General features: G+C 47.4%; 1 protein-coding gene across 4 annotated transcripts in view; it reads left to right on the forward strand.

The window, feature by feature from the left end:
• Positions 1-24,387, forward strand: part of Inpp5a (inositol polyphosphate-5-phosphatase A) — a 184,426-nt gene that overhangs the window by 52,220 nt on the left and 107,819 nt on the right. For all 4 annotated transcript variants that reach the window (XM_087577269.1, NM_001108923.2, XM_087577273.1 and 1 more), the window contains 1 exon segment: positions 9,834-9,875. In XM_087577269.1, coding sequence (XP_087433395.1) covers positions 9,834-9,875 — 42 coding nt within the window.

The raw sequence follows: 24,387 nt of genomic DNA on the forward strand, positions 1-24,387 counted from the left end.
CTTTGCTTTGGTCTTTGGGGTGTTGCATGTTAAAATTGTGGACATTTTCTCAGGTGCCTTTCTCTTTTTTTTAAATTAAATTTTCCTTATATTTAATTTATTTTTATGTGTATGAGTGTTTTTCCTGGCATCTGTGTACCACATGTGTGCAGTGCCTGTCGAAGACAGAATTGGATGTCAGATCTCCTGGGAGATTGGAATCACGATTCTTAGCTGTCATGTGGTTACTGGGAATGGAGCATGGGTACTCTGGAAAGGCAGCCAGTGCTCTTAACCACTGAGCCAGCCATCTCTGCAGTCCTTTTTTTTTTTTTACTTCTTATATCTGGAAAGACATGTCCCTCTATTTGAAGAATTGAGTTACATTGTGATTGTAGTACTGGACATGGAACCCGAGATGGCACCACTGACCATACTGCAGGGTCAGCGTGGGCCTCTGCGGTTGCCTTGTGTGCTTTCAGCACACAGTAGCTTTTGGCTTTTTTCCCTTCTTATTCTTTTGAGTTTTCAAGTTTATTGTTTACCTCTCAAATTCCTTTGGATTTTATTTGTAGAGTAAAGAAAGAATCTGATATATATGGCATTCTGGAAATAAAGACTCACCCACTGCCCTGGAATTCCTTGTCTGTTGCCTAACCTCACCAGTGAGAGGTGCCTGGCTACTCCTGCCAACTTTTCATCTTCACTTCCTGGGTCTTCTGGGGACAGTGTCATCAGGCTGCCTTGGCATCTCAGCATGTTCTCAGTGATGTGTGACAGGCTTGCAATTTCAGTTCTTACATGGTCCTCATCAAAATGACGTCATTTCATGGAGGTCTTTCCCCTACGCGCCCCCCTTAAAAAAACATTATAGAAAATCACAAATCACCTACAAACCTGACCTCTCAGAAACCTGCCAACAGCCACAGTCCAACATCACAGGCCAAAACCATCAAGCAGCAGGTTACCTGACAGTGTCTACTGTCCCCAGATTAAAGGTTTAGATTCTGTTCTGGGATTATGGGGAAGACCACAGAAGTAGCAGAGGGATGGCTGAATTGGAGATGATCCCTTAATAATTTAAGGGGGTGACCTCTGCAGTTCTTCTCACATCCAGGAGTGGAGCTCTGAACTGCATTTCCATGTGAGGCCATGTTTGTGAATGCCCTTCCCTGCTGTGAGGGGTGACTGCTTGAAGCCAGCCAGCCAGCCTTCCTCTAACTTTCTCCCCAGTTTGCTTGCTCTCAGTAGTGCTTGCACCAGCCCACTCGTTGTGCCCTTCTGTGGCTAGCCACAGTCACACTGGTGTTTTCCACATCTTGGGAGGCTTTGTGCTGAATTGCTCAGGGCTGGCTACGCCATCTTCCTACTCCAGGGTCACCGTCTTCTCTCTGGCCTGGTTGGTTTTCCCTCCCCTTCAAGAATTCTTGATCTGGTATTTGCTCTGCAGTTTTCTGCCTCATGCATTTGTCTTGGTGTTTTCATCCCTGTCTTGACTGTTATGGTTGTCAAGGAGAGGTTGCTCCATTTTATTTTCTGTTGTTTCAGTTACAGCCATTTCTTGGTCTAGCTGTTTGGCTTTCTGTGTCTCAGAACCTGATGATGGTTGACATCACTGTCATACGGAGTTTTACATTTCAGGTCGGGCTAGGAAGAAACTCGTAGGGCTAGGAGGTGACAGTCTCTGAGGGAAGGCAGGGTGGGACTATCGTGTAGCTTGCTTGAAAGGATGGAAAATAGGAGCTTAGGATTTACTGTTGGTTGGGGAGCCTTAGTGACCCAGGAAGGGCATGCTGGGAGGAGGCGGCCTGTGGCCATGCATGGTAGCAGTGTTGGGCTTGGAAGACTCTGAGGACAAAATGTAGAAGCCCCGACACCAGAGAAGGAAGGGTCTACTCTGTATGGTATGGGTAGAGGGTCAGGAGTTCTGCTAGGTGGCTCTGAAGGTCTGGAGGTCTTTTACTGAGGGGTGAGAGGTACTGCAGACTGCCCTGGCTGTGGCAGGGGCAAAGCCTAAGAGGGAAGGGCAACAAGGAGATACTTTGGAGGAGGAAATGCAGCAGCTTGGGGCTGAGCAGTGTTGTCAGCACGGTCCCAGCCTCTTGATGGTGAAAGCACAGCACATGGGGATGGGTTGCATGTGGGCAGAGCCATGAAGAGCTGAGGAATGGGCACCACTACAGTCCTGGTCACCCTTAGGGCAGGGCCGTGGGAGTGAGTGTGGTGGTCTGCGAGAGACAAGTGTGTGGTAGTGTATGAGAGAACAAATGTCTGGGTAGGTGAGACAGTGTGAGTGTGGACATGGGTGGGTGTGGAGCCTGAGAGAGTGAGTGTGGGCACAGGTGGGTATGGAGCCAATAAGAGTGTGAGCACGGGTGAGTGTGGAACCTGAGAGTGAGCACAGGTGAGTGTTTGAGTATAGGTACAGGTGAGGATGGGCATAAATAAATGTAGAGCCTGTAGGAGTGAGCATGTAGGCTGGGCAGTGATGGCACACACCTTTAATCCCAGCACTCAGGAGGCAGAGGCCAGCCTGGTCTACAGAGTGAGTTCTAGGACAGCCAGGTCTATATGGAGAAACCCTGTCTCCAAAAACAAAATAAAACAAAACAAAAACAAACCAAAACAACCCCAAAAAACAAACAAACAAACAAACAAACCACCACCACCACCACCACCAACAACAACAACAAAAAAGTGAGTGTATGTGAGAGAATGAGTGTGTGTGAGAGACAGTGAGCATGTGTGAGAGAGAGTGAGTGTGTGTGAGAGTCAGCAGGCATGACACTGAGTGTGGAGGCTTCAAGAGTATGAATGAATGCAGGAAGAGTTGGGTGCGTGTGAGGTCAGGGCAGTGAGCATGCAGTTCAAGAGGACCCAGGGAGGGCTGGCCAGGGGAGCCTGGTGGGCACTCTTGTGCCTCATGGTGCTGACCTTGTTCTTGAGATTATCTTCTCCCCATGGAGTATTTTCAGTCATGTAGTTAGAGTGCCATCTAATCCTCCACAGCTGTGAGTGCTTCTGATAAACAGTAGACAGATTACCCTTGTCTAAAGCACCCTCTTGGCGCTGTTTTGTAGTTCTTGTGGACCCATGGTGAAAGCAGGAGAAATTCAGATTAATGATTTAAACATGAGTGTGACGCAAAAACTAAGTTGGAGGGGCTTGCAGTCCTGAAGCACTTCCAGAGGCGCCAGCACATGCTCTCATGGCCATGGCCATGTAGCCTTGAGCAAGACCCTGAGCAGGGCCACTTTGGAGAGGCATGTCAGGTTCTGTACAGGCTGCAAACTGGCTCTCTGGCACCCTGGTTCTGATCCATTTCCAGATGAGACAGGTATTGCACTAGCACAGCAGCTGAGGTGAGTGTCCATCCAGATTGTCCACAGTTGACTTCTTGTTGTGAGCCAGACCAAAGAATGTTGGGTTGGCGTGGGCCAATGGGGATGTCATGGCAGCAGATTCAGCTGTTGCCTTCCTTTCCCTCCTCCTCCTCCTCCTCCTCCTCCTCCTCCTCCTCCCCCTCCTCCTCCTCCTCCTCCTTCTCCTCCTCTTCCTCCTCTTCCTCCTCCTCTTCCTCCCCCTCCTCCCCCTCCTCCTCCTCCTCCTCCTTCTTTTGACTCAATTGATAAGATATAATTGCCCACCTAAACATACAAAGCCCAGTACCATCCATCCCTTAAAAACATTCATAACAACCTGTAAAGGTGCAGCGTGGAATCTTAACGTCACCCGCCATATTGTCCTGCCACAGCTTCTCTCCCTGTCCCTCCTGTCTCTTCCTCCTTTCCGTTCCAGTCTCCTCCTCTTCCTTCAAACTTTTCTCCCACCCATCCTTCCTTTTTGTCCAATGATAGGCCTCCTTCTGTCTTGTATCTGCCTTCACCTACGTAATGACATCATCTCACATTTCACCCTTTTTGTCTAATTTAAAAAAACCCTTTTCTCTCAAATATAAGCTGAGTACAACTATTATCATTTTGTAATTAAAAGCATAAAATATATCTAACATCCAGTCCAACACTTTATCAGTTAAACAGAACATTTAGTTACCCATTCCAGCTCAAGAAAGGCTTAAAATCTATATTATATCTTGGCTAGCTTGTTTTCTATCTGATAACTATCCAATAAAATATGTATTTTCAGAGTTAAACAGCCTGATGGGCTATGAGACAATAATCAGTCTTCAACCCCACCAGAAATCTGAGAATGACCAAATATCTATACACATAGGGAGCCTAACACAGCTTCCAGAACTGAGAGATTGTAGAGACAAATCTCCGCTAGCACAGTCCCCTGTTAATAACATGTGAGCGCAAGTCTTCAGCCTTCTGGCCCAAAATCAACTGACAGACTGTTGAAATGCAGATTTGAAGGGCTGATCACCCTGTCTTGGCAGAGTTTATCCGTCAACTATTCTGCATAATTTGTCCTTTTCTGGACAGTATTAGTGTGCAGATGAAATAGGCAGTTTTGTCTAGTGGCTGCCTAGCCACAAAGTATTGCCTCACCTAGAGGTAGAGATGTTCAAATTCTTCATTAAATCCACCAAAGGGAAACTGTTAGGAGCAGATATGTCTCAACAAAAGATAAATAACTTTACATCTCAAATTTTGTGGATTTCTGACATCTTTGAAAACCATCAATATAAGACAATCTGGACTGTTGTCTTTATATCTTAATACTATCTTGAAAGTTCTCTCACAAAGTCAGAGCCATGAGTTTGCTATTTGGCCCTTTACTCAAATGTGTAATCAGCTCAGAAGTTTGTAATGACATCAATAGAAGGACTGGCTCTAAATCTTGTACTTTTAAACTTTTTTTGACAAATAAATTCTATTCCAAAACAAAGATATGATTTTAGCTTAGTTACCAAATGAGATTATGACTGTGCAACTCAATCTAGCTAATTCCTCCCTGTTAAATTACAACCAATTTTAAATTCCTCATAAAAACAGCTTTAGAATAACCACTTTCAGCCCCCCAAAAGTCCAATGAATTGGGGTGATGACTCTTCCATAACTTCTTCAAGCTGTACATGGGTGTTAAGGTATCCTTGGGGGTACGGGGTAGAAAAAAATGAAGCAAATGCTGTAGCCGATGTGTCCTGACTGAACCCAGCTGAAAGTCCTTGAGACCAGGAATCTAAGTAGGCACACTGCAAAATACAACTTTCAAGACAAAAGATTAGAATTGAGATATCTTGTTTGATTCTCCTGAATCAATTTTTTCAGGTGGTCTACCTCTATCAAATCTGATCAGTATGACTCTGTGAGGTTTCCAGAGCCTAATCACACTTTTGAAAAACACAAAGACAAAATCTTTCTCCCAAAATACTGTGTTCCTTAGTCTGTAACCAGAAAAGCTTATATCTTGCACTCTCTCCCACGGTAATAATATAACTACAAAACTCAAAGTCACACCCATTATGAGAATTAAACAATTTTTAAAAAAGGAAGTAAGCTAAACAATGAGCCTGATAGGCTTTTGTACTCTGTGATATCAGGAAATAAACCCAACATTCCCGTGGAGTCCACGTTAAGAGAATCTGAGCTTCCTGTTGTGGTAAATATCAAAAGTAACCACAAACCCTCGCTAGCCGGCATCAACGAGCCATATGGCCTTTAGCGGGGTAATTCATAAAACAAACTAAACACCTTCTATCAGTTCTAATACCAATAAGCAACGTATCAAACCAGGACTTTAACCTAAAATATATCCATCTGTTAGGCTCTCTACCTGGAGCCACAGATTTTTATTTAACCTTAATAACTTCTATAATATATGTCTGTATTCACTCTGCCTGGTGTTACAGACATTTATCACAACTCTCTACTTGGAGTTAGTGACTAATTTTCCCCTAAGTTCTGAACTGTGGGTGAAAATCCCCACGTGATTCAGGTAATCTCTTTACTCTCTTGTTTCTAAAAACTTAATCACCTTTGGATAATACCTGTCATTAAGAAGTAGCTTGTCTAACTAGGATTTCAACCCAAAATTCCTGTGGAGCCCACGTTAGAAGGAATATGAGTATCCTGAAAGACTTTCTAAACAACTTTCTTTAAAAAGCAGCTTTTAGTCTTTAACTCTCTGATCTGCCATTACTTATCACACAGCCTGGGACCTACAGTCTGCCAGTCCAGGCTGCTTCCCTGTCTCTTTGTTTAAATTCCCCCACGCTTAAGATATCACATGACTTAACATGGCTCTTGGCCTCCTCTTACTTAGAAATTAAAACTTTCTCTCAACTCTTAGGACTACTAGTGGATTCTTGCCCATTGTGTTGGTTCTCCATCTGTTGTTATAAAAATATAAAAATTAAAAAAGTATGGTTGTCTTTTATCCCCACTAGATCCGGCACCACGGTGCCCCAAGATATCTGCTAGATATCTTAATTCTCAGTCAGCAAAGCGTCTCACCTGCTTTGCTCCATCCTATATATCACACTGCTGAAGGCCTCTCTCTGAGTCTGGCAGCAACCTCTCTACCTATCTAGTTCCCAAGTCAGGTTTCCATGCCAGAAGTGCACATCCCAATTCTGTGGCGGCCCAGACTCTCTAGCCACTTCACACTTTCCTACACTCAAACCATCACATAAAAGAACACAGAACACGATAACCTTTGACCCAATTGATAATATATAATTGCCCACCTAAACATACAAAGCCCAATACACATCCATCCCTTAAAAACATTCATAACAACCTGTAAAGGTACAACTGGAATCTTAACGTCACCCGCCATATTGTCCTGCCACGGCTTCTCTCCTTCCCCTTCTTTCTGGTGGTTTTGTGTTCATATGAGAATATGAAGAAAGGTGATGTTCAGATGGGGAGAACGTGTTGGGAATGACTTCTGTGGATAGTGAGGTACTAAGGTTCATGCGTCAGGGGAAGGTGCAGGGTGTGGAGGCCTCAGCTGGTTTCCATGGAAGTTGAAAAGTGTGTCTTTATCTACACAGGCAGGAGACAGTGAGGGGGTCTCAGGCCTAAAGGTGTACCTTGTTAGCACCCAGCTGTGCCCAGTCCATGCCTAGGCAGCAGAGTGGTCATGAGACATGGACACACATATGTCACCCTGAAAGTCCCTGGCACCCCAGGATTGTGGAAGACCTGGTACCCTCCCACTTTATGTTCCTAGGCAGGTGTCTCTCAGTGCTGCTGTTACAGTGCAAAGCTTATGTGTGTAAGTGACAGGAGAGGCCAGTACTATAATATATGTCCCAGGCTGGGGAATGCACCCTTCAGCTAGTTCCTCAGTTAGCTTCTGTAGAGGTAGTAGAGGAGTGACAAGTGCTCAGGTGTTAACGAAATAAAAAGAACTGAGTCTGGAGCCCAGGCTTCCCTTGTCCTTGCTCGGTTCAAGCCATCGCTGCTGGCTTGTCCTGAAGTATGACTTTCTCTTGTTCTCTTGTAAGGGTCTGATTTTCTTGTTCTGAAACCTCATGACATCCATGTCCTGGTGTGAGATGTAGAAGTACTGGAAAGATGGGGACTATGTGGGTTGTAGCCCCATGACAAGCGGCTTGGAGAGGATTGTTGAGTGGCCTTGTGCCAGTGTCCCCTGACTGTAAGCACAGGGAAGGCCCAGGTTAGGAAAGCTAAGCACCATGAAGCTCCTTTGCAAAACTTACCTGGGTGGGTGCTCTTGGACCAGGTGGCAGGAGCTGGGAGCATAGTTGGGCTTTGCCTGTGATTAGCCTGCGGACTTGGTTAATGGGTTTGACATTTGTTTCAAGAAGTAAGTCCTACTTCTAATACTTAAGGATGCTTGCAGTGCTGACAGGGAGTCCAGAGCCTTCACAATGAGAATGAAAGGGTGCTGCAGGTGGAAATCCTGGCTGTGTTAGTGGCCCATGTGCTGGAACTGGTGGCCCCAGAGTCACTGCCCTGGACAGTGGCTACCTTGAAGGCCATGCAGTGGCCTCTTGCACTAAGAAGTTCTGGGGGCTACACTGCCCCTTGCTTTATCCCCTGCTGATAACCCTCACCCTCCACAGACCTTCAGAGGCCTGGGCAGGGCCTACCTTCCATGACTTAGCTTCTTCTACCTCGGCTTAGAGAGTCTGTGAGACCTGGGGATCAAACCTGCTGAGCTTTTCCTCTGTGTGCACATGCCCCATTTCCTGTGCTCTTTGATTGTGGGCATTCAGCCGTGTCTCTGCCTTTTGTCTGCTGTCAACATAAGGTTCCATGTGGAATGCATTTTTACTTATCTGGAGACTATTTGAAGAAGTGAGTTGTTGGTTAAATGGTGGTCCAGATTTCAAAGAGCAGCCAGGCTGCTGCCTCCAGCAGTGTGGAGGGTTTCTGTTTGCTATCCTTTTCTCGGACACTGTCCTAGTGTCCTAACTATGGTATCATCTGTCTTGACAGTCTGGTTGGTTAGTTAGTTAGTTAGTTAGTTACTTACTTACTTACTTACTTTAAGGACTGGCTCTACCTATGTAGGCTAGAAGTCGGTTTGTAGACCAGGCTGCTGTCACACTTGCAGCGACCCTCCTGCCTCTGCTTCCCAGTGCTAGGATTACAGTGTGCTCCATTATACCAGGATACTCCGTGGCTTTGGATTGGCATTTCCTTTGCGGCACATGATGCTGAGCCTCTAGGTTGATGCTGGGCTCTTCTGTTCATGCCCGGCCCCACTCTGGCTTGTCTTTGTAGTGCCCTATTGCTGCCTTCTGTGAGGACAGGATGAGGAGGCAGTGTCTCCTGTGCTGGGAAACTCACTAGGAGATAAGGCATGTGTTTGAGGCTTGGTAGAGTCTCCTTGTGCTCCTTGTTTGCTCTATGATGCTCTTGTTCCTTGCTAGTTTTTTCCCATCTTTAATTAGTTCTATCTCCATGATCTTCAAGACACTCAGTGGGCAAAGTGCTGGAGTGATTTAGGACCTCTCTGTGGCTCTGTGGGTGTTGCTCCTCTGAGCCTAGCTTCTGGGTGTTCTTCTGCCTATCTGAGATGACCTGGGCAGACTTCAGTTTCAGTGACAGAGGAATGCCGTGTGAAAAACCATCAACCAACAGACAGACAAATATACATAACATTGTGTTTATAGCTTTTGCAATTTTAATTAAGTATATACTTCAGAGTGCAGAGTACCTTTTCATTGTTGAATGGCTTTGACATTCTTAGGGTAGCACTGATCTGCTCATGGGCTACTGGCTGTCTTCCCCCATGCCAAGTTTTGACCAAGGTCTACCCACGACATCTGACTGACACCACGTAAAGGAGCACGTTCAGGGTTCAGGAGCCTTTTTGTGGCCACAGTTCCTTCCTGCTTCCCTGAACAGGGCTTGCCATGATTGACACTTGCCTCTTCTGGTCCTGCTTCCTGTTTGAGAGCACATGTACATACATGGCATGGGTTTTTCTGTCTGCACTTTGTTTCCTGAAAGTTCTAAGCATTGTGACTGATTCCCCAAATACCCCTCACAACACCTTCCTCTGCCTCAGCTCACAGAAGAGCCCCATGATGTTCGAAGTGCATGCTTATGTGGCACTGTGGAGTGGCTTGTTGCCTTTGGAAACAGATATATGATGCTGTTTCTGTCTTCCTTCCTACAACCCCAGCTGGCGACAGACCAAGGATGTGGAGTGGATCATAGGTACTGTGTCCCTGCCTCTGGCTAAGTGAGGATTGCTCAGGGCAGCTCACAGAGGCCAGCCAGACCGTGTGTGGATGGTCTTCCTCTCAGGAGTACAGACCCCTTATTGTTAGAGGTCCCATGCATGTCTCCTCTTCCCCTCCTCCCTCTCCCGGTAAGGTCAGCCCTCAGCTCTCCTTACTGGAGCCTCTGCTCTCTGTTTGTGGTTGTGGCTGTGCTCTAATTTCCCCCTTTTCTCTTAATTTACAGCCAGAAAACCTGCAGAAGAACTGGCTTCGGGAATTTTACCAGGTAAGAGGCTCTGAGCCAGCACTTTCCTGTAGCCACTTGGGCTGTGAGTATCTCTGTTGTGGTGTTTTTATGCAAAGGTTACATCTTGTCCATGTGGAGGGCAGGAGTGGATGCCACCAGGTCAGTCCTAGGAAACAATTGTTACCATCTCCTAATGATTGACATTTTGCTCTCTGGCTCTCTCCTGGCAGGGAGGGAAATAGTACACAGGGGTCTATTTGAGGGTACCTCTTTGAGGAGGGCACTCTGTAGTGCTTTTCAGGAAAGTTCCCCTAGGTGCAGCATGAAGCTTCGACTGACCCATACTGATGGCATGACCACACAGGGCCTGCTGCAGGTGCGGGTGGGAAGATCTTGGGGGTGTCACTTTGAGTAGATAGGCAGCAGTCTCCTAGTGCATCCCAGTAGGAGGGTGGTGTAGCACAGTAAGCAGCCACCTGGTTCTACAGTTGGCTTTGGGTGGGTGACAGATCTCTGAGCAGATGCTATGCAGACCTGGAGGACGAGAAGGGCTAAGCAGCCAAGAAGGGTAAACCAAGGTAACTGGGTGAGTGACCACAGCCCAGAGGACGGCAAGGCATGCTGTGTGTATACAGAAGTTCCCACGTAGTTTTCACAGGGTTATGCTAGAACTGTAGTATTTAATTCTCTGAGCCTTGTTTGTTTGTTGGGTGGAGGAGGACAAGAGTGGAGCCCAAGTCATGTAGGAGGCAAAGAGGCGGGGAATTACAGATACCCCTGCGCCTATGCCACAGACCTGCCTGTAGCTCTGCAGCATGCTGGGGGTGCAGGCTGGGTAGGGTCAGGGTCAGGGGGTCACAGTATATGCCACCCATCCTGGGTACAATGATGCGGGTCTTCTGGGGCTGAATCTTTTCATCCCACACAATACTTGGCAGTTCTGCTCTCTTGCTGGCCACCGTATATGTTTGCTAGGTATTTGGAGGTGGGGTCATTCACTCTTAATCTTGCATTTATGAACCCACATTGTTCAGGTATTATACTTGGTTTTAGTTAGGGATGTAAGGCAGATTCTTGGCATATATTTAAGGCCAATGAAGGAAAGGCCCTGAGTATACTTGGGGTTGGTTCAGATAAGGAATTGATAGCCAGGGAATAGCCTGAGATAGTGAGGGGCAGGGCAGACCTTACCATTGAAGGAACTGAGGTAGTAGGGGGATGGGTTTTGTCATAGAATGGCTTGATTTAATGAGGGGCTGGTGAGAACCTTGTCATGGAAAGGTCAGGGGCAATGAAGAACAGGGGTCCTGCCTAGAAGGCCTCAGGTAGTAAGAGGTGGGGCAGAGACCTGCCATGGAAGGGTCTGGTAGTAAGTGAATGTAGAGGCCTCTGTCAGAAGACAGTCTCTATAAGTGAGCAGAGGAGAGCCTTGTCACCATGGTCTTAGATGATGGGGGCTAATTGGGTCCAGGGCCTGGGCGCCATGAACCTGTTTCCTAGGCTTCAAGGTGGGGATGGTATGGTGTGGTCTTGAGATTGTTTAATGAGCTCATGTGTTTGTGTGGATAATCACAAGGTGTTGGGCATGTATTCTTCTTGTTCTCATAGTCCTGGATGGTACGTGCATGTTCTTAGGTTAAACCATGGGGCTGATTGGACCTTGGTGTGGGCCAATGGCCACAGTAGAGAATGGTTTACTGGATTGTAAACCAGTTCTAGGAGTGATTGATGCAGGGAGAGTCATATCTGGGATTGCCCTATGTATCTCTATACAAGGAGCAGAGTTCCCAGCATTCTTTGGTGAGATTGATAGAGGAAATGGCTTGGGGTATGGGAGAGACATGGAGGACAGCATGGAGGGCTTTCCTGGAACTCTAGTCTCATATTTGCTGGTGTCCTGTATAGCTGACATTATATGTATGTGAAGGAGGATCCTGCCTGAGCTTGCCTCCCCTGCAGAAGAGTCTTGGTCTTGCTGTCTGGGAATAGGGATTGGCTTGTGGAAAATGGCCATCTATGCCAGTCCTGGGCATTTAATTGGGTGGGAGATGCAGGGATCCCAGCTGGCTCACCAGGCCCTCTGACTCCTGGTTTCTTAGTGATAGATGGAGGAATGAAGTAGTAAAGTGGTAGGCTCCTGTAAGGCCATGGCAGGATATCTGTGTGTGAGCATGGAAGCTATGACTGAAAGTTCTTCTCTAGCAGTGACAAGAGCAGGTGGGAGCTAGGCCTGGGTACGTGAGGATAGTACTTATTGGTCAGCTGTGCTCCAGGGTGCCCACCATACAAAGCCATAACTGTGAATTGGGAGCTAGACTTGAGAGCATAGAGATGGTGCCTATGAGCTTTGTTTGGGGGGTTCTCACCGGAGAAAGCCAGTACAGAAGCTGTGTGACCGGAGCTTGGTCTGGCTTGCAGTGTGTCTGTCTGATTAATGTCTTCTGGGTACCTGCCTTCCAAGGTGGCCCTCAGTTCTGATCTTAGGGGTCTTGCTGGTCTTGCATGTTTTCCCTTACTCTGCACTGGCTGTTCAGCAAGGCTCTTATAATTAGGTCAGGCCTTGCTCCTCACCCTTGATGGGAAGAAAGCGGGAATGAGCTTGCAGTTTGTGCTCCAAATGTATGCTGAGGACGACAATTGGGGAGAAGGAAGCCTCTCCTACATATTTTAGCAAGTCATGTGCAATTATAGTGCTTCATGTATGCTCTGCAGGAAATTTCAGAGCCATTGCCTCAGCCCACTCATTCATTCACTCATTCATTCATTCATTCATTCATTCATTCACCATTCATTCATATGAACTTCATGCATCTGGGAGACAGCAGCAGGAAGAGGACACACACTGCCCTCCCTCTCTTGAGTATCCATGCATCATGGTGAGAGTGAGGAGCCTTTTCTGTGGTGTAGTTGTAGACAGCCTCCAGCAGAGACTGAGACTTGAGAGGTTAGAAGGAGCCCTTGCCAGGCTTGTGTTGATTTTGATTCTTTCAGCCTTGCAGGTGGGGCAGCTAGAAAATTAGCTTCAACCTTGTCATTGACAAAGCTAGTATACTTTAGTGTTGTGCTTTCAAGAGGCCTCATGCCTTGTGTGTTGGTGTGCCTAAGCATCTGCCTGACTAGCATAAAGAAGGGAGGGGATGGTGTGTGTGTGTGTGTGTGTGTGTGTGTGTGTGTGTGTGTGTGTGTGTGTGTATGTGTGTGTGAAGGGAAGGGGAAGTTCAAAAAAGCTTGAAGAAATACTTTCTCTGCTACGTTCTGCCAGGGTACACAGGTTCTTCCCTTGAAGGGAGGGGATGGGGTGTGTGTGTGTGTGTGTTTGTGTGTGTGTGTGTGTGTGTGTGTGTGTGTGTGTGTGTGTGTGTGTGTGTGAAAGGAAGGGGAAGTTCAAAAAAGCTTGAAGAAATACTTTCTCTGCTACGTTCTGCCAGGGTACACAGGTTCTTCCCTTGGCAGCTCTGAAGTTAACTAGCTTAATATACGTGAAGGTGGCCAGTATTTATAGCAGGACAGTCATCATGAACATCCTTCCTGCATCCTGCAGCAGGCCTTTCTGTGATCATGGGCTGTGTGTACTGCTATAGCTTTAAATGTACAGACTTGTAAAACAGCTTACAGACAGTGAAGGTGAGATTACAAGAGGTGTCTAAACAGATGCTAAGCCTTTGCCCTAGCAAGTCTTGCATGGTCTTTCCTTATAGGCGTTTTAAGATCCATGTGATGAGGCGTATATCTGTGTCCAGCTAACACTGAAGAACAGTTGCCAGTTTATGTACAACCTGGCTTCAAGCACTAGACAGCACACAACCTTGAAGAGTGGTCCCCGTGGGAGGAACAGGCAAGGGGAACACTCTGCTCACTTAGCTTGTAATAAGAGAATTTCCAAAGCAGCATCCAACAACTGATTCTGTTAAAGAGAATGTCATAGCCAGTCACAAACTACTGAGCAGGTGAAGATGGGAGAGCATGGCCTGAAATAAGAAAAACTGACTGTTAGGGTGACTCAGGGCTGCTGGTGTTGGCCACTCTGAAGGAGCTGCTGTAGAGCTGTGCTCACTGTGTGTGGAGGCTGTGCTCACCGTGTGTGGAGGCTGTGCTCACTGTCTGTGGAGGCTGTGCTCACTGCCTGTGGAGGCTGTGCTCACCGTGTGTGGAGGCTGTGCTCACTGTGGAGTCTGTGCTCATTGTGTGTGGAGGCTGTGCTCACCGTGTGTGGAGGCTGTGCTCACTGTGTGTGGAGGCTGTGCTCACTGTCTGTGGAGTCTGTGCTCACTGTGTGTGGAGGCTGTGCTCACCGTGTGTGGAGGCTGTGCTCACTGTCTGTGGAGTCTGTGCTCACTGTGTGTGGAGGCTGTGCTCACTGTGTGTGGAGGCTGTGCTCACTGTGTGTGGAGGCTGTGCTCACTGTGTGTGGAGGCTGTGCTCACTGTGTGTGGAGGCTGTGTTCACTGTGTGTGGAGGCTGTGCTCACTGTGCTCACCGTGTGTGGAGGCTGTGCTCACTGCCTGTGGAGGCTGTGTTCACTGTGTGTGGAGGCTGTGCTCACTGTGCTCACTGTGTGTGGAGGCTGTGTTCACTGTCTGTGGAGGCTGTGCTCACTGCCTGTGGAGGCTGTGTTCACTGCCTGTGGAGGCTGTGCTCACTGCGTGTGGAGGCTGTGCTCACTGTGTGTGGAGGCTGTGCTCACTGTGTGTGGAGGCTGTGTTCACTGTCTGTGGAGGCTGTGTTCACTGTCTGTGGAGGCTGTGCTCACTGTGCTCACTGTGTGTGGAGGCTGTGTTTACTGTCTGTGGAGGCTGTGCTCACTGCGTGTGGAGGCTGTGCTCACTGTGCTCACTGTGTGTGGAGGCTGTGTTTACTGTGTGTGGAGGCTGTGTTTACTGTCTGTGGAGGCTGTGCTCACTGCGTGTGGAGGCTGTGTTCACTGTGTGTGGAGGCTGTGCTCACTGTGTGTGGAGGCTGTGCTCATTGCCTGTGGAGGCTGTGCTCACTGCCTGTGGAGGCTGTGCTCACTGTCTGTGGAGGCTGTGCTCACTGTGTGTGGAGGCTGTGCTCACTGTGTGTGGAGGCTGTGCTCACTGTCTGTGGAGGCTGTGTTCAGTGTCTGTGGAGGCTGTGCTCACTGTGTGTGGAGGCTGTGCTCACTGTGCTCACTGCCTATGGAGGCTGTGCTCACTGTCTGTGGAGGCTGTGCTCACTGTGCTCACTGCCTGTGGAGGCTGTGCTCACTGTCTGTGGAGGCTGTGCTCACTGTGCTCACTGTGTGTGGAGGCTGTGCTCACTGTGTGTGGAGGCTGTGCTCACTGTCTCTGGAGGCTGTGTTCACTGTCTGTGGAGGCTGTGCTCACTGTGTGTGGAGGCTGTGCTCACTGTGTGTGGAGGCTGTGCTCACCGTGTGTGGAGTCTGTGCTCACTGTGTGTGGAGGCTGTGCTCACTGTCTGTGGAGGCTGTGCTCACTGTCTGTGGAGGCTGTGCTCACTGTGTGTGGAGGCTGTGCTCACTGTCTGTGGAGGCTGTGCTCACTGTGCTCACTGCCTGTGGAGGCTGTGCTCACTGTCTGTGGAGGCTGTGCTCACTGTGCTCACTGTCTGTGGAGGCTGTGCTCACCGTGTGTGGAGTCTGTGCTCACTGTGTGTGGAGGCTGTGCTCACTGTGTGTGGAGGCTGTGCTCACTGTCTGTGGAGGCTGTGCTCACTGTCTGTGGAGGCTGTGCTCACTGTCTGTGGAGGCTGTGCTCACTGCCTGTGGAGGCTGTGCTCACTGTCTGTGGAGGCTGTGCTCACTGTGCTCACTGTCTGTGGAGGCTGTGCTCACTGTGCTCACTGTGTGTGGAGGCTGTGTTCACTGTCTGTGGAGTCTGTGCTCACTGTGTGTGGAGGCTGTGCTCACTGTGTGTGGAGGCTGTGCTCACTGTCTGTGGAGTCTGTGCTCACTGTCTGTGGAGGCTGTGCTCACTGTCTGTGGAGGCTGTGCTCACTGTGTGTGGAGGCTGTGCTCACTATGCTCACTGTCTGTGGAGTCTGTGCTCACTGTCTGTGGAGTCTGTGCTCACTGTCTGTGGAGGCTGTGCTCACTGCCTGTGGAGGCTGTGCTCACTATGCTCACTGTCTGTGGAGTCTGTGCTCACTCTCTGTGGAGTCTGTGCTCACTCTCTGTGGAGGCTGTGCTCACTGCCTGTGGAGGCTGTGCTCACTGTCTGTGGAGGCTGTGCTCACTGTGTGTGGAGGCTGTGCTCACTGCGTGTGGAGGCTGTGCTCACTGCGTGTGGAGGCTGTGCTCACTGCGTGTGGAGGCTGTGCTCACTGCGTGTGGAGGCTGTGCTCACTGCGTGTGGAGGCTGTGCTCACTGCGTGTGGAGGCTGTGCTCACTGCGTGTGGAGGCTGTGCTCACTGCGTGTGGAGGCTGTGCTCACTGCCTGTGGAGGCTGTGCTCACTGCCTGTGGAGGCTGTGCTCACTGCCTGTGGAGGCTGTGCTCACTGCGTGTGGAGGCTGTGCTCACTGCCTGTGGAGGCTGTGCTCACTGCGTGTGGAGGCTGTGCTCACTGCGTGTGGAGGCTGTGCTCACTGCGTGTGGAGGCTGTGCTCACTGCGTGTGGAGGCTGTGCTCACTGTGTGTGGAGGCTGTGCTCACTGCCTGTGGAGGCTGTGCTCACTGTCTGTGGAGGCTGTACTCTGTTCACTTTCTGTCATGGCTGTACTCCGTGTGCTCACTGACTGTTGCCCACTTTCCCTTTTCATTGATTTTGCTGTTTCTTTTGTTACTCTGCCTCACTTTGTTCTTTGTACCTAGCTTCTGAAGATGGACGAGGAAATGAAAAGTGTCAGAATACAGAATGGAATGTTACACTTCAATCCTATAGGAAGTAAGACGATACAGGGAATAGCAATGTCACCTCCATGCCAGCAGATCTGAAGTTTTATACGAAATGAGCAAATTCTTGGAAAAATATCATATCAGTGTTTACTCTAGAGGCAGTAAATGAATGTGGCCCCATAGTAAATGAGTTTGGCCCTGTACTCATTAGATTAAAATTTTGCTCATATATTTCTCCAGGTCCAGATGGCTTCCCTGGTGAGTTCTGTCCAACATTTCAGCAAGAGGCAGTAACAGTGTTACAGGAACTTTCCAAGAAAACTGAGTCACAGTTGATGCTTCCCAACGCAGCCTGTGGCATGAACACTAATTATCCTGGCACCCAAAGTAGACAGACATTACATGATAAGAAAAACACATCTCTTTGGTGATGCATCTGTCTTTAGGTCACTTCTGCTCCTATGAGTAACCCTTCACCCATTTTCTTTACATAAGTTCCTAAAACCACATTGTGTCACCAAGTTGGATTTGGTAGTATCCATACTTCTGGTTGTTAAGTGGTCTCTGTCTGCGGTGAATAGACAGGCGTGTGTTCCATTTTCCCAAGAAAAGTTTCTCACACCTATTGGAAATGTGTTCATATTCTTTATTTTATTTTATAAAAATATTTGTTTATTTATTATGTATACAGCTTTATTACACAGCTTTCTGCCTGCATGTATACCTGCAAGCCAGAAGAGGGCATCAGACCTCATTACAGATAATTGTGAGCCACGATGTGGTTGCTGGGATTTGAACTCAGGACCTCTGGAAGAGCAGTCGGTGCTCTTAACCACTGAGCCATCTCTCCAGCTATTTGATTTTTGAGGTTAGCATTTCCCTTCCCTTTCTCCCTCTAAGCCCTTCCATTGTCCCCTCACTATACTCCCTTAAAGTCATGCCTTTGTCTTTCAGTGATTATTATTGTGTAATATATGTATTTGTATATATACACATATTACAAATATAACCCATTGAGTACCCCCCAAAAAAGAAAGAAAAAGAAAAACACATCTCAGTATCCACCCTGAAGACAAGCACAACAGCCCTTAAAGGTTCCGTACATCAAAACGATGTCTTGTAATCTGATACCCTCGGCACTAGCCTGAGAAGTTTCTCTCTGCAGTGGTCAGCAGTTACTGCTGAGCTGTAGCTGGTCAGAGTGGTGAGACTGTGTCCAGTGAGCGCTCAGCCCTAGCTGGGACATCATCATTTTTCACCCCCAGGGATCAGCAAATGTCACAGAAGAGGGTCAGAAAGACTGTAAGAGCTGGACAGTGGGGAGGAGTGCTGGGAGATACTGTCTTAGGGGCTGGCATGGCCATAGTGCCCATCAACTGCATCTATGACTGGTTACACAAGACCCGGTCAGTGAGATCCATCAACACTCCAACAGGCACTAATTAGACTCTGTGGATTAGTAAGCAAAAAGACATGAAACAGGGAGGGGACTTTGGGGGATGCCTGGAGGCAGTGGAGGGAGAGTTGGGGGAGCATATGATCAAGATGCATTGCGTACATGTATGAAATTGTCATATAGTTAGTAGGAAGTTATTCTATTTAAAAAACTGAGAAAAACAAAGCTATAAATATGAACATTCTCACATATGCATAGGGATGATACAATTTGTCCTCCATATCTGTGGGGAGATGGGTTCTGATACATCCTACAGATACCCAAATAATCAGTAGATGCTCAGGTCCCCTCTATGAAGTAGCCCAATATTGCATAGAATTCTTATATATCTTTCCACACACTTAATATCTAACACAATGTAGACACTGTGTAAGTAGTTATTGTATTGTTTAGAGAATAGCAGCAAGAAAAATGTCTGTTTATGCACAGTCCAGAGGCAGTTTTTCCCCAGGTATTTTCAGTCTGTGGTTGATTGAATCCATGTTTGTAGAACCATGGATGTAGAGAGTCAAGTGTTTATATAGTGGTTAATGTATAAAGACTTAGAAATTCAAAGCTGGCTTAACATTTGAGCATCAGTGACTATCATTTACTATGTTGACTGAAGAAGAAAAACTGTATTTGTCTCAATAGATGCAGAAAAATAATTCTGTAGTGCATTTGATTAAAAATCTTCGGCAAAGGAGAAAACAGCCAGGTGTGGTGGTGCACACCTTTAATCCATGTGCTTGCGAGGCAGAGGCCGATGAGTCTCAATGGGTTTGAGGTTAGCTTGATGTACAGTGAGTTCAGGCCAGCCAAAGGCTACATACATAGTGAGACATGGCAGATAGATAGAAAACATAGAATGCATAGAAACCAACGTGTGCAGAGCTGTGGGGATCATTGCCACCCCTCCCCCCAGTTCACGTGTATCTACTAATGGCGACAGCACGACTTGTTACTGAAGGCTGGAGCAGGGGGTGCTGTTGCTCTTCTCATGGTGTTGAAGGGCCATGCACTGCAGTGCGGCAAGGATGAAATCAGAGAAGGAACAAACCCTGTGCTGGCAGGAGACATTGCTGACTGCCTGGAAAATCATGAAGATTACAGACTGGCTGCTCTGCCACTAACTGAATGTATTTAGTTTTCAACCGCAAGACCTGTGTGAAAACATGTTTTCAGTAGCTACAAACAACTATAAATTTAGCTTTAGGGAAAGCATTAGCATTCTAAAATGAAATACCTGGGTAAAATCTAATGTAATGTCAATATATGTTGTAGTTAAAATTAATCAAGGGTTTCTACACCGCCTTTGATCATTTAGTTCCCAGATAAAAGACACAACCTTTGTATTTATAATAGCCTTAAAGCACTGGAGCTGGGCAGATATCTGTCCTGTAAGCTCTTAGTATCTACTTCCCCATGAATAACCCCGAGTTATAACTTGCCATGTTTCTCCTGGGCTGTTTTTACTCTGACTAGCCAGCCCTCATGACTATGTTCTCACGATCCACTTACTCAATGGTGTCTTCTCTCTTTTTTACCTTCTACTCCCTCACGGAGCTTCAGACTCCAAGCCTGGGAACTGAAGCTCTGCCTACCTCTGTTCTGTCCAGCTACAGGCTATAGGCATTTTTATTGACCAATCAGGGATAACTTGGGGGCAATGTTACATAGCATTACTTGATGTATGTGAGGATTCCCTCATCCCTAGGGGCAATCAGATCCAAGCCTCAATATATATATATATATTATAATCTATCTATCTATCTATCTATCTATCTATCTATCTATCTATCTATCTATCTATCTACTGAAAAGCTATGTAACATCAATGCAAGAATAAAGACTATGAAGAACTCGAGAGATGCTACATTTGTGGATTAGAAGGTGTGAATTCTGTCAGTGTTAATTCTCCATCATCTGACATACTACTAATCTAATGTAGTTGTGATAAAAATCTCAGCAGAAGACAGGTATGTAGTGCATGCCTGTAATGTCTTCACTTGGGTAGCTGAGGCAGGAGGATCATGAGTTTGAGAACAGCCTGGACTGCATAATGAGACCCTGTCTTAAAAAAGTTTCTTAGCAGCATTTTTTTCTACAAGTTAAAATATGGTTCTAAAAATATATAGACAAGGAAAGGAACTATAAGAGCCAAACAGTTTGAAGCAAAACAAGCTTTGAGGGCTCAGTTCTGGTTTCAGGAAGTATGATAAAGCTGCAGTAGTCTAGACATGTTGATAGCCGTGGAGGTACAGATGGGCGCGACGGCAGAGATGGCGAGGAGCCCCGGAGATGTGAACGGGTGAGCAGCAGCAATGCAGAATTCAGATTTTAGAGCCGTGGCCTGGCCTGTGTGCACCGAGCGAGGCAGCTGCTCAGGCAGGTGTGAATGCACCTGTAAAGTGCACACTTTGTACTGTGACTGACGTAGACTCACCATGAGTCACAGAGCTAAATGTCAGTCCTCGCTCGCTCGCGGCTGCATACAGAGACTGACCCCATTCAGGCCCTAGAGCAAATGCAAAACTTAGGCTCATGAAGCTTCTAGAAGGAAGTTTTTAAAGAAGACCTTTGCCATCCTAGGCTAGATAAGGATTTCCTTTTCCTTCTTCCTTTCTTTCTTCCTTCCTTCCTTTCTTTCTTTCTTTCTTTCTTTCTTTCTTTCTTTCTTTCTTTCTTTCTTTTTTTTTCTGTTTTTCTTTTTGTTTTTTTGAGACAGGGTTTCTCTGTATAGTCCTGACTGTCCTGGAACTCTCTGTAGACAAGGCTGGCTTGGAACTCAGAAATCCACCTGCCTCCTGAGTGCTGGGATTAAAGTTGTGTACCATCATGCCTGGCAGGTAAAAATTTCTTACATACAATATTAAAAGTATATTCAAGAAAGAAAACCCCCGAAGTTAGACTTCCATCATAATTGGGAACAGTTCTTCATGAAAACAGTGTTAAAAGATGAAAAGAAATCAGAGGTGGGGAGGTATGGTTTAGGGACGAATTATTCTCAAAAGCTCATGTGTTTTGTTGTGGTTATCAGCTGATGGGAAGCTATTGAACCTGAGGGCTAATGTATGGATCTATTGGGTTTAATTCTTTGATTTGCAGTACTATGTAGTTCTTAGGAGGGGCCTGCTGCTGTTTACCTAGCTCACACGAGGACATGTTTATGCTGAGGCTTGATGCAAATATGTACAGTTGCTCTGTTTGGAATCCATGCCTTTGATAGAAGTCAGGCTCGGAACATGTGACATGCCTGTCAGGCGCTGTGACGAGTGATAGCACTGTGGAGTAGAAATGCCACCCTGCTGGGCTGCCTGGGTTCTTTGAGGAGTCCACTGGGGAGGGGGATTCCAAATAGATGTCCAGACTGAGGTTAGCTGCATACTTGTGCACTCCATACTCCTCTGTCCCTCAGGTGTCCCTCTGTTGCCAGGATGCCACAGTGCCCAGCATGCCACAGTGCCCAGGATGCAGGCTGCCTTTATATATTTTGATGTCCTCACTCCTTTTGAAATTCTCTGAGGATGCTTGGGGCTCCCTGGATTGTTACGCTGTTTGCATCTTTCCTTTTCTTCCCAACCCTGTTTCCAGCTTCTGGAGTGACCTAGTGCCCCTTAGGTCTCTTGACCCCTTGCATCTCATGGGTGTCACATCTCACACACCCTTGCTGGCTGGTTCTGCAGTCTCCTGTGCTGATGCAGCCCTTCGCCCTCACTTTTATCTTCAGTTGTGGAGTCCGGGGGGTGTTCCTCCCATCCTTTTTCACTCTCAGGGTCCTTGTGTCATCTGAGTTCTATTACCCCAGCCTCGCCACTCCATTCGTGTTATCAGCCCTCATCCTGGTCAGAGGCACTGGCCTTCTGCTTCTTCCTCTACCTCCCTTTTTTATAGTCTTCACAGAGCAGCCTGGGGAAAAACTGGGGCCTCAGCTCATCCTTAAGGTCTCACAGAAACTCCCTTCCCTGTGTCCAGCTCCCTGTGCCCTCTTTGTCCTCCTTTCATTTTATATATGGGAATTAAATCTCAAGCTTCACATATGTGCGGTGTGTGTTCTACCACTGAGCTATAGCCCATTCCCATCCCCCCTTTCTCTTTAAAAATCTTCCCTCTACCACTCTTCTTCTTCATCATCATTGTTGTCATCATCATCATTATCAAAGTTTGAGGTGCATCCTACTAAATTACCCAGGCTGTATGGCGAGGCAGGCTTTGGGCTCCCCAGTATCTGGGGTTATAGGCCTGTACTACCATGCATAGCTTCCCCAGTCTTTAAAACACACCACATAACCTAGCCTCATTCCACAGAGGCAGGAATCACTCTTAAGTTCTGGGTCAGAGCCTGGTCTAGAGTAGGAGGCAATGCATTTTCACAGTATACCACAGGCAGAGGTGAGGGAAGCCAGTGCTATGGTCTTCTGTGAAGTACAAGAGGAGCCTATTGGTCAGGGGCAGTGGGAGGGGATAGAGAAGGAAGGCCCTGGGAACAATCTTGTCACTGGGGTCTGATCTGGATGCAGCTGGTTCAGGGTGCCATGTGCCATGCGTCTATGTATATGCTAAAGTTAGCCTCCTTTGCTCTCAGATTGTCTTTGGCTGAGGTTACAGAAGTGCCTTGTCAAGAGCCATACAGGCACGAGGCAAAGGTCTCTGGCTTAGAGCAGGGGTTCTGGAGTTGGTGATACCAATCTTGAGGGTAGTCCAGGAGCCCCTTGGGTCTTCCTGCTGCCAGGGCGACTGCCAGGGAGTGAAGAGGCCTGCTGTATATTAGACCTCGTTGGGCCCAAGTGCTTTAACTTGAAGTGCTTGTTGGTATGGTTTTGCACATTGATACCTTGTGCCTCTAGATCCAGGGTGTGGCTATCCTGCCTGCTTCCCTGGGGTAGACTGAGGTTCTGCCAGTCTGAGTTTCCAATTCCAGAATGCCCATTGCTGGACTCTGTCTTCCTTTTACCTCTCAAGACTTGGAGGCATCACATGTCACTTTATAGGTACTACTTCTTCTTCTGTAACTATATGTGTGACATATGATTTGCCCATTGGTGGCAACTGGGTTTCCTCTGACCAGAGCTACCTGGGCATTTGTGTGCCATTCTCTATGGATGTCTGTTCCTCTCAGTCTACTCCAGAAATGTGTGCCAGAGGATGTAAGAATGTAGCCAGGTGAGGGCATCATGACCTATCAGTAGGAGATCCATTGCTTCCTGACTTTGGGAAGGGCATTGTGGTAGCACCTACAGGAGAGAGCAGCACACAGGCAGCCACACTTGAAGAGAAGCATCTGAGTCTGCCAGACCCATGAGCCGCTCCTGTTTTGTTGGTCTGTGTTTTAGATCCTTTACATAATCATACTTGCTGTGGGATTCAGACATTAATGGTCTTCACTGTGATTCTGCTCCTTGAAATTCAACCTTTCCTTATGATGGTGCCAGTGGTGGGACCTATGGGGGGGTGATGAGGCTTAGATGAGGTCTTGGGATGAGTGCCCATGTAAACAAGAGATAGCAGGGATGGTCTGCTTTGTACACATGAAGACATAGCAGAGGTCTTGGGCAGAGGCACGGGCCTCACCAACCCCAAATGGACTGGCATCTTGATCTTGTGCTTCTGTCTTCAGAACTGTGAGTGTGTTTAGGTTGCCCTTTCTCCAGCATTTTGTTCAGCTGAGAAGCTAACCAAGACAGGGTTGTAAGGGCTCTCTATGCTGCTGGGTGGCTCTTGGGGGAACCAAGGCTGGAAACTAATGCTGGCTTTCCTCCCGTTCTGAGGTGTCAACCTGGGTGCTTTGTGGGGGAAACTGGGGTCAGCATAATTGAGGTGTTGAATGTCATGCCTCCAAAGGATACAGGTGTCCCCTGTTGGCTGACTCACTAAGTGTTGTGTTCCTTATAGAAATAATGGCCTGACAGAGAAGCATCTTCCATTCTGAGCGGTGATGAAAGCAGAACACACAGACAATTTAGGCAAATGGGGTAGAAGGTGACAGAGGAGGTCCCAATGACCTTGGAGAACTTGGCCCTTCTTCTGGGGGCAAGCCCAATCCTGATGGTTCACAATGGACATGCTGTGGGTTGGGATGGAAATCCTGTTCAAGGGAGCTAGCAGCATGAGAGGTACCCCTGCTAGCATGGCCCCCTTGGTTGCATGTGACCTGTCCAAGCATGGAGAAGAGTTGGAGGTGACCATGGGTCTATCTGATTTGAAGATAGAGATTTAGTTTGGTTGCCATCCTTGACAATTATGTTCATGGCACATGGTCCTGATTGACAGTTCTTTTTTATTTGGGATCTTACTTTATTGCA

This window comes from Rattus norvegicus, chromosome 1, assembly GCF_021556685.1.
Source record: "Rattus norvegicus strain SHRSP/BbbUtx chromosome 1, alternate assembly SHRSP_T2T, whole genome shotgun sequence".
In the NCBI taxonomy this organism is placed as follows: domain Eukaryota; kingdom Metazoa; phylum Chordata; class Mammalia; order Rodentia; family Muridae; genus Rattus; species Rattus norvegicus.